The 10875-nt window shown below is 35.0% G+C and overlaps 1 protein-coding gene across 3 annotated transcripts in view; it reads left to right on the top strand.

The window, feature by feature from the left end:
- The first annotated feature begins 504 nt into the window (after positions 1 to 504).
- The window catches only part of Dync1i2 (dynein cytoplasmic 1 intermediate chain 2), a 55753-nt gene continuing 45382 nt past the window's right edge, over positions 505 to 10875 (top strand). The window contains exons 1-3 of one of the 3 annotated variants that reach the window (XM_076866683.1): positions 505 to 641; positions 2706 to 2822; positions 5919 to 6036. In XM_076866683.1, the coding sequence (XP_076722798.1) occupies positions 2715 to 2822; positions 5919 to 6036 (226 nt within the window). In that variant the 5' untranslated portion in view covers positions 505 to 641; positions 2706 to 2714. The other 2 variants (XM_076866684.1, XM_076866682.1) reach the window with 2 other exon arrangements.

The raw sequence follows: 10875 nt of genomic DNA, 5'->3' as shown, positions 1-10875 counted from the left end.
AAATGTTTTCTTATCAAAAATTTTGTTCCCTACGACACTGGGAACAAAATACTAGATTTTTCCCCAGATGCCACGCGAAGCCTCGATAAAGCCTCCCCCTCCCCCCGCCCTAGAAATTTTACCTATGGATTATATATCTATATCTATATATCTATCCTAAAAATGTTCTTCACCCTAAAATTCTGCCAATGTTGGGCCAAAAATCTCTCCCCCTCTGCCGGGTGCAGGTTCTCACACATGCTAGACAAAAGATCTCATATTGTAACACATACAGCATTGGGAGCATTGCCCAGCGGACATTGCTCTTTAAAGAGAGGGGCTATAAGCATTTCACTGGGATTTTGAACCCTCCAAGAGGGAAAACGAAAAGTCTATGACACATACTACGGATCCCAGCATACCCTGCGGTGACCAGTGACCACAACTCCCGGGATGCATTGCTCGCCGCATGCAGGTTTCTCTGGCCGCTGGGACTTGTAGTTCTCCCAGATAGTGTCAACTTGATCGGGGAGGGCTGTGGTTGCGTGCTCAGCCCCAAGATAGTAAGGGTGACTTCCCAGCTTTTGGTAACAGCCTAACACTTCGGGGCCCTGGGCCGGTTGGATTCTTTGTTTCGTCTCTCGGATTTAGCTTTACATAGGGTAAGTCACGGAGGGGCTACAATTACCCACTGCAGGGCCCCATCCTTTATTTCTGAGAGCGACCTCGTTCTGGCGGAGCCATTTGTCCCTTAGCTCTCGCCGTAGCAGCCGCCGCCCATCCCTCTTTGTGTGCGCTGGGAAGCCGCCCGAGCTTGTGGTGGCTACAGTTGGCGTTGGGGCTTAGACTAGGGACGTTGCCGGGAAGTTGTAGAAGGGACGACTCTTCCCCATCCCGCCACCTGACAGGTGAGTTGATGGTTCTTTCCTCAAGGCCCGTGTGCCTGCTGTGTCCCAAGTCTGAACTCGCCAGGTGGCTTAGCAGTTCCTGCTGACAGCGCCGGCCCGGCTTCTGGGAGGAAAGGCCGGGGGAACGCGGGCCGTGACTCAGGAGGTCTGGGGAGAGGAGTCAGCTCTTTTCTCTTTTTGACCCTCCAGGGGCATCGCGGGGCGCTTTGAGCTTGTCTGGCGCCCCCTGGCCCTTCCCCGGACGCCCTAGTCTGGACCGCGCCCTCTTGGCCGTAAGCCCAGGAGGAAGGGAATTCCTTTTCGCCTTGCTCCATTTTACGAATAAAGGTCGTTGCTGCTTGCTTGCATAGCGTTTCTATTCACCTTGTATATGTTGGAAAGTCGCTGAACGCAGAGGGTTGTAGCACATAATTCTAGAGACACTCTTTTCCCTTAGAGTTTTAAGAAAATGAAACGTGTCCGTCATGGAGCAGAGGCTGTGGGCTCTCTGAGGATGGGAGGGCCGGTCCGCTATAGCTCAGCCTGACAAACTCTTAGTGTTTGACCAAAAATGCACTTACTTCAACATGCATATTTGTATTGGCATCTCGTTGACGCTGAGCAAAAATAATTAACAAAAATTAGGCGTTGTGCCTGGCATACAAAGTTATGTATGGAATTTCTCTCCAGCTTATTAAGATGAAGCTTTTTATCGGTCCAGAAAAGGAGGAAGACCCACAGGTCTCTTGTGGGCCATTCGTTTTAGTTTGTTTGAATGAATCATGGTAAATATTACATGCGTATTTAAGGGTCTACTGTGTCAACTTTTCACCGTTTTTATATACTTGAAAATTCATCTCTCTTTTTGGTCTTTTGAAATTTCCTTTATGCATTTATTACTAGAGGGAATTGCGCCTTAAGCAACTTAAACTTTATTCAGATTTAATAACTGTTTTTTAAGAGATTCCTCCCAAATAGTTTTCCAGAGGTTATTCTTTCACTTTTCTTGATCTTAAAGCATTTAATATTTCAGTTATACAGAGACATTGACAGCTTGATCATTATGTTAAATCAGTAATATAGAGAAGGCAACAAGTTCCTGGCTTCTACCTTATGCTCAGCCCCTAGGTTACTTTTTTGCAGTTCAGAAAAATTCTAATCATGCTTCCTAAAACTGAAGGCCAAGTAGTGCACATGTAATTTTTTGAAGATATTTGTAACTCTGACTATCTTACCTATTACTCATTTATCCAGTGTCGATTTAATGTTAAAGTCACTCTGCTGGAAGCTATGAAGATATCAAAAATGACTAAAACACAGTCACTGATTTCAAATACCTTACACTCTAATATGGAGCATTTTAGGTGTGTTCACAGATAATTGTTCTAAAAGTGCCATATGATATGTAGAGAGATTTGATTTGATAATGCTGGTAGCTTGTGTTTTGTTTGTCTTTAATAGTACTATTTTTAGAATTTATAGGAATCTCCTGTTTTCCCTTCCATTGTTTCTAGGAACAAAAGCAAGACTTATAGTTTTCATCCATGTTATACAGCTTAAGATCCTCTCTACCTCTTAATGCCATCCCACAATGTCTGTTCTCGGTGCTAATTTTGACCTTTATCTCCAGTGACTTAATATATTGTCATCAAAAAACAAGACAATCTGTTAAATTTGGGAACATGAACATTAAGGCATTTACTATGTGCCAGCTATTGTGCTCAGTACAGGGTAGTATTTCTTACATACATGTGTTTATAATTTTTCTCAAGTCTTAGTATAAAGTATGCTGCTTTTACCACGGTAATGATTATTGTAAATAATTATATGCTTCTTAAGGTCACAAACATGTCGGACAAAAGTGAATTAAAGGCTGAATTGGAACGTAAGAAACAGCGATTGGCCCAAATCAGAGAGGAAAAGAAGAGAAAAGAAGAAGAAAGGAAAAAAAAAGAAGTATGTTTGACTTGGGGGGGGGGGAAATAATCTCAGTGTAAAATAATTGGATTTTATTTCAAGTACTTTTACCTTTAAAAATTTCAAAATAGTTAAAAATCTAGGAGTTGTGATGGCAAATATAGCACTACAAGTAAATCTTACTTTAAAGTAATCTTACTTTTAAAAAAGCCAGATTTATGAAAATGGCAAAACTGAGAAAATGTAGGTTTGGGGTTATTTTTACTGAATAAAAGTAATATAGATGGATACATTTATAAGATTCAATTTTTAGAAGTTCAACTTATATATGTGGTCTTTAAGGAAGGTGTTTGTTACACAAAGTAAGGGGCATCTGCATTGTATTAGACATAGGGCATATATACCACAATTGTAATTTGAACTTTGAACTTATTTATCTGTATATTTTGCTGGTCTAATATGCCAGTAATTTTGTCAGAATTTATAATATTAATGACAAACATATATGTGTATGTGTATATATATGTGTGTGTATGTGTGTGTGTATAGTAGATAGCTTACTTGATTATGTGTGTGTGTGTATAGTAGATAGCTTAATTGATTGTAAAATTTGTACTTGTCTCTTTTAAAAGAGTTAATCGTTGAAATATATTTACTGAGTAGTAGGTTTGATAGTGCCATAAAGGTAAACCAAATACTTTGGTCTTACAATTTTTGGTATCATCTATTTCATCATATATGCATATACATTGTCCTTGAACTGCAAATATTTTACTTATTCCTGTGTTTAAGCACACATTTATCCCTTTGGAAACTCTTTAGACATATTTATATACTTTCAAACATGGATATGTTTTAAATAGCTAGTGTAAGATAGTTTGTGCTAAGTATGCCTTTAGTATCTAGTTTTTTTTTTTTGTTTGTTTGTTTTGAGAGAGGGAATTTTTTTTATTAGTTGTTCAAAACATTACAGAGTTCTTGACATATCATATTTCATACATTTGATTCAAGCGGATTATGAACTCCCATTTTTACCCTATATACATATTGAAGATTCACATAGGTTACACATCCACTTTTTTACCTACTGCCATACTAGTGTATGTTGTATTCTGCTGCCTTTCCTATCCTCTACTATCCCCCCTCCCCTCCCCTCCGAGAGAGAATTTTTTAATATTTATTTTTTTAGTTTTTGGCGGACACAACATCTTTGTTTGTATGTGGTGCTGAGGATCGAACCCGGGCCGCACGCATGCCAGGCGAGTGCGCTACCGCTTGAGCCACATCCCCAGCCCCAAGTATCTAGTTTTTAAATGTAATAGTCTAAATAATAGCCAAGGCTTGTAGAAATTGCTTAAGGAAAAAAATCAGTTGGAAAATATCAAAGTTGTGGCATTGCTATGATTCTGTAAAGGTCTATAATTGAAGAATTTGCTAGTTTATGCTGAACCTTTCTATCAAACACTGTTATAAGAAGATTGGAGCTTTATATTAGATATATCATTAAAAATTAACTGATAGACCCAGGTGTGATAGTGATGCCTTGAAATCTCTTGGGAGGGAGCAACTTGGAAGGCTCAAGCAGAAGGATCGAAAGTTCAAGGCCAACCTCACCAATTTAGTGAAACTGTGTCTCAGAATTAAAAATTAAGAAGGACTGGGGATATATATAGCTCAGTAGTAGAGTACCCCAGGTTCAGTCCGCAATACAAACAAACAAACAAAAAAACGTGCTAATTGGTAGAAGCATGATTAATATCAATAGAGCCATTCCAAATACTGTCTGTGGCTTTAAACTCTCTCCAATGCTGAACACAAATTCAATTTTTGGTTTCTAAGTTGGGCCATAAGCAGCCTCTAAGGGATTTCTACTACATGATATCTAATTTAAAGTTTATATAAAACATTACAAGAGATAATAGTAATAAACAGTCTAGTAGATTATAAACAGGAAAGTTTTAGCATAGTCTATTTTGCTATCTTCATTGAATAATCTGATGACTTTAAGTTAAAATATTATAGAATATTATGATGAACAAAATTCACTCACTATATGAGTAGTAGTTGTCTAGTTGACATCATTTGAGACATATATGTATGTATATGTTATGTAAATTTTACTTTGAAAGCTTGAATTGTACATATGATATTTTGTGTGATCTGAGAATGTTGAAGTTTATTCAATTTAACAAGATTTTACTAAAACCATAAATAACTGAAATTTAATGGGCAAAACTTTTCATAACAAAAAAATGTTTTTATGTGCAAAAAGTAATACTTAATTTTAACTAAACCCAACATTATATTTATATTATTAAAATAAAACCTGAAATCTGGGCAGAGTGACATTTGCCTATAGTCCCAGCCCTTCACGGGGCTGAGACAGGAGAGTTGTTTGAGCCCCAAAATTTAAGGCCAATCTGGCAACTTACAAACTGGTCCTGTCTCTTATTAAATTAAAAAAGAAATAAAATAAGCCATGTAGTTTAAAAAATAAAAACTTTCTCTTGACAAACTTTTAATAAATTCTCTATGTAAAGTTGCATAAAAACGATGAAGATTTTATACAGAAAAGTTTGAAATAGTCATACTTTTTCAACAAATCAAATTGTTTATTCACTTAAAATTTCTTTTAAAATTAGGAATTTTAAGTTAATTTATTAACATATGCCAGTTTCATCTAATTTTTTTTCAGTGTTATGACATGGCTAAGCTTTTAATTCTACTCTGGGAGGAGATTGCCATGATTCCTGTCCATGGTCACCGATTTTATATTCAAAGTTGACTGTACTTTTTGAACTTATCTATCAGGGAAGGTTTTGTAAAAATTCCTTGATTTCATATAAACATGGCTCAATTCAGTACATATTATTTGGAAAGTATTTACTAGAACTCCTGAGAATGACTGTCTCATAAAAATATACAGTGTTAGCACTTTATTTAAAAAATACATTTTTTGCACATAGAAATATTTCCTACCATATTCAAACTTGAATTTTTAAAAAATTTTTATTATTTCTTTTATACATCACAATAGAGGAGTGCATTACATTCATAATTTTTTTGCATTACAGTTCTTAATACACCTTTATACCACAATTTATCAAACTTGAATTTTTAACTTAACATTTTTAGACTGATCAGAAAAAGGAAGCTGTTGCTCCTGTGCAAGAAGAATCAGATCTTGAAAAGAAAAGAAGAGAAGCTGAAGCATTGCTTCAAAGCATGGGGCTAACTACAGAACCCCCCATTGGTAAGAATAAGAATATATCCATTTATGAGAGATAAGCATATAGTCTGTTCAGCTGAGACATAGCAAGATAAGTGATTTAACTTGATATATTTTGCATATTTTTCTTATTTGTATCTCAATCATTAATCTTATTTATTTGGAATTGCCTTTTTTCAGATGTGCTAGTACATGGTTATTTTATTTCAAAAGACTTGCAAGATTAACTGTATTTATTAACATATACCAAACTACCAATTGACTCTTCTTAATTAATGAGTAATTTATTTCAGCATATATTTTGTTGAACAAGTTTTGTGTGCCATACTATGACTATTTCACCGTAATTGTATTCTTTTCTATAGGTTAGGTAAATTGGGGAGATAAAATCAGTAGCTTATTTTGGCAGATTTGAATTGTTCTTTTTCTGGGTTATTCATTTTAATACCTATGCTAAACCAAGATGCTGAAATAGTAGAGATACTAAGGACAATCTAAATTACATATCCTAAAACATTTAATGCTTACTTAGAAGAGGCCTGTGCTGGGTGCTGTTATATAGTATGTAGTTTAGTTTAACATGGCCTTGGTCCTTTGGGGACTGAAAATTTCAGGGTTAGTTTGATCTAGTCCAGGGGACAAATGCCAGAGACAGTAACTGGTGAATGCTTGTTGTGAGATTGCAACACAGCTGTCCTTAAAGCTGATGTTTCTAAAAAGTTTCAGGATGGAAAAAGCCAATTGCTTTCATGGTCTGCTTTGTTATTACTTCTTTTTTATTTTAATATATTTTTAGTTGTAGATGGACACAATACCTTTATTTCTTTTCATGTGGTGCTGAGGATTGAATTCAGTGCTCACACATGCTAGACAAGCACTCTACAACTAAGCTACAACCCCAGCCCTTGTTTATTATTTCTTTAAGCTTATTTTCCTTTTCCTTATTGGTAGAATTTGAAGACTGATTTTTTTCAGTGTTATGACATATGTAAGCATATTGATATTGATTTTTATGTCTGTAAGAAGCTTATTTGCATATTGGTTGTTTTGTTTTGTTTTTTAGGTGGTAGTGTTGGGGTCCAAAACCAGGGACTCAAGTGTGCCATGCAAGCATTCTATCACGTACCCCTAGCTCAATATATTTCATTTTTAAAAGTAAATAAATTAGAACACTTTTTTTTTTTTTTACCCAAATAACTGAACCACATTGCTTGTTATTTGTTAGATGTATAGTCCTTGAATGTTCTCTTTCTTTGTGTGCCATTAGCATTTATTTATTTATATTTGATACAGGGTCTCACAGTGTTACTCAGGCTGGCCTTGAACTTGCAATCCTCCTGCCTCAGCTTCCCAAGTCTCTGGGATTATAGGCAGGTTACAGCATCTAGCATACCACTGGCTTTTGTTTTCTTCTGTAAAAGTTTTTAAAAATATATTTTTAGTTGTAATGAATATAATATCTTTATTTATTCATTTTTTTAATGTGGTGCTAAGAATCAAACCCAGTGCCTTACGCATGCTAGGTAAGTGTTCTATCACTGAGCTACAACCCCAGCCTGGGTTTTTTTTTTTTTTTTCCTTTTCTGTTCAGTTTTACTGAATTCACTTATTTGTGTTTTCAAGTCTCACCTCTATACACTGATTTTTAAAAGATCATTGTTTAGGGATGTGTGTGTGTTTTTTTTCATTGTCTTACCCCATCTCCTGTCCCCTTCTTCATATTGGTGCATCAATTACACACTTCTGCATTTTTAACATACTTTTACATACTTCCTTTTTTCTGTCCTTTTTCAAGGGGTATTGCATATCCACATGTAAAACATAGGTTTAATATACATAAGAGCATTATGCTATATGTCTCATTCTATTTATTCCATGTTGCTACATACATATCTAGTTAGTAATTTCTGACTGATATAGAGTATTCCATTGTGTACCATATTTTTGTTAACCGGTTCCCCCAGAACTATACACTTAGATTGCTTCTCTTTTGCTACCATAATCCACACTACAAAGAATATATTCTTTTCCCTTGAGGACTAGAAGAGTTTCTTTGGGGTATATGGCCAAAAATTGACTTGCCATGTTATTGTATGTAGGCTTATTTAGGTTCTGTGTATCACTCTTAAGAATAGCTACAGAAGTTTATCTGCCTTCTAATTTTTGCCAACTTGATGGATATAAAGGGATATCCCCAAAATGTCTTAATATTTGTTTATTTGATTATAATGAACTTGACCATCTTCATATGTCAGTCATTCAGATTTTCCTTTCTGCAATTACATATTTGTATCCTTTGGTTAGCTTATTGTTTAGGTTTTCTTTATCATCTTCTTCTTTTTTTTTTTTTTTTGGTGAGTGTGTGGTATTGAGAATTGTATCCAGGGCCTCAAGCATACTAGGCAGGTACTCAACCACCGAACTACTTTCCCAGCTTTGAGGTTCTTCATCTTATGATTTGTAGAGTCCTTGTATATTTTTAGGATATCACACCAGCATATTTTTCAATTATTGAACTATTAATGACACTAAAATTGAATATTCATTTATGATTGTGATAACCAGGTCTTTCCATCATGGTTACTCCTTTTGACTAACAGGTAATATCTGGAGGTGATTCTTTGTCACAATGTGGATATTAATTTTACCATTAGTTTTTTTTAATCTAATACTATAAATACTTGATCTTATCTAAGTTATATTTAAGAGTTGCAAAATTGTTTTGTAATTCTACCATTCCCTCTGCACGTACTAACTGAAGTTCTTCTGGAAAGGGAAGATTTTCCTCAACAACTAGACCTGTTTGGTTACCCTAAGAACACTGCCAATAGAAAAATAGGCAAGTTGTTTCAGTTTAATTATACTATTCTTTCATTACTTGCCCTTATAAGTCACAAAGCACCACTTCATCTTTACATTGGAAGAGAATCACTAAGTCCAGCCCACATTCTTGAAAGAATTTGTGGGCATTCTTAAAACCACCAAAATATTTACAACAAATTCATAGTTTTCTTCATATTTTGAGATGATCACATTTTTTTCCTTTTAGTGTATTAATGTGGTTAACATTGATAGTTTTTTATTAATGTAAAAGCATTACAGTCTGGAAAAAAAACAACATTGTTATGAGATATATTTCTTGTGTATGTTGCATTTTTGTTTGATACTATTTAGGAATTCTTCATCAATACTCAAGAGAAGCAGTCTTCTTTAATTTTTTTCCTTTTAATGTATTTTGCCTGGATCATTAAATGAGTTATACAGTTTTTCTTTCTTCTTTTCTCTGGAACGGTGGTATAATTTTGAAATTATTTACTGAATATTTGTTAGGAATTTCCCATAAGATTATTTGTGTTCTTTTATCAGTTTTGACATTCATTTCTCATAGGAAATAATTCAGTATTCAGTTTTATTGACATACAGGTATACATGATTTCTTCATAATTTTGGACAGGTACCGAATATTGAACTCAGGAGCACTCGGCCACTGAGCCACATCCCTAGCCCTGTTTTGTATTTATTTAGAGACAGGGTTTCATTGAGTTGCTTAGCACTTCCCTGTTGCTGAGGCTTGCTTTGAACTCACAATTCTCCTGTCTCAGCCTCTCGAGCTGCTGGGATTACAGGCATGTGCCACCACGCCCAGATCTTCATAACTTTTTATTCTTATTATACCTAGAATTATTTTTTTCTTTTCTTTTAAGAGTTTGCTAACCTTCTTTTCTTCTTTTCTTTTCCTGTGCTCAAATCCAGAGCCTCCCACATGCTAGGCAAATACTTACCGCTGAGCTACATCCCCAACCCCTGCTCTTTTATATTTTCTTGCAAAAGGGTTGTCTTTTTACCTTTTGTCAAATAACTGGCACTTTCATTTTTCTTTTTCTTTCTTTTTTTTTTTTTTTTGTGGTGCTGGGGATTGAACCCAGGGCCTTGTGCATGTGAGGCAAGCACTTACCAACTAAGCTATATCCCCAGCCTACACTTTCATTTTTCTTACAAAATTTTCTTACCACATGTCTTGTTCCCAAGCTCTTCTATTCATGTACCAAATATTCTAAGTGATCTGTGAGGGTATAACTCAGATCACATTTTTACAATACAGTCAGAAGACAAACAAAATTTTAAAAATTGATATAGACCACATTTGATAGAATTTGGAGGTAGTGGTATTTAAGTTGCATGTTAAATCTCCATTTTTGCTGAAAGACAGATGAACTTTAAGTATAATTGGCTTTTTGCATAATTTTTTTTGTTCTGTGTTTTTTTAATTCTTATGGTAAAACTCACATTTCTTATCCTGATAGTGAATATGCTATTCAAACCCAGGAAGAAACTGTAAAAATAGTTAAGCTTATTTATTTTTTAAAAAATATTTATTTATTTACTTTAGTTTTAGGTAGACACAACATCTTCATTTTATTTTTATGTGATGCTGAGGATTGAACCCAGTGCCTTACACATGCTAGGTGAGTGTTCTACCTCTGAGCCACAACCACAGCCCTAAGCTTTTTTTAAAATGTTGAAATCTCATAGAATATCCTAAAAATGTATGTCTTTGGATTGATAAGTGAATATTATTTGTGAAGTATGATTTTTTTTGGTGCCCGTATCTATAGGATTTCAACATATACTAATGGTAAAGGAGAACCTTTCAGGCAGAAGAAATATGAGGAAAAACATGAAAATTGAAAAGATTAAAGTGTACTGAGAAATACCAATTTATTCACTTTGCCTGGCTGGCAGAGTAGAAGAAAATAAGGGAAGTGAAGGGTGAAGTTAGACTTGGAAGGAACTGTTAGGAGATCACACAGAAATTTTCCAGCTAGGAAAGGGATGTGATCAGATTTCATTTTATCCATCATA

Source organism: Callospermophilus lateralis, chromosome 9 (genome assembly GCF_048772815.1).
Source record: "Callospermophilus lateralis isolate mCalLat2 chromosome 9, mCalLat2.hap1, whole genome shotgun sequence".
NCBI lineage: Eukaryota > Metazoa > Chordata > Mammalia > Rodentia > Sciuridae > Callospermophilus > Callospermophilus lateralis.
The sequence above is the reverse complement of the archived record's forward strand: the minus strand, read 5'-3'. Positions and strand labels throughout refer to the sequence as shown.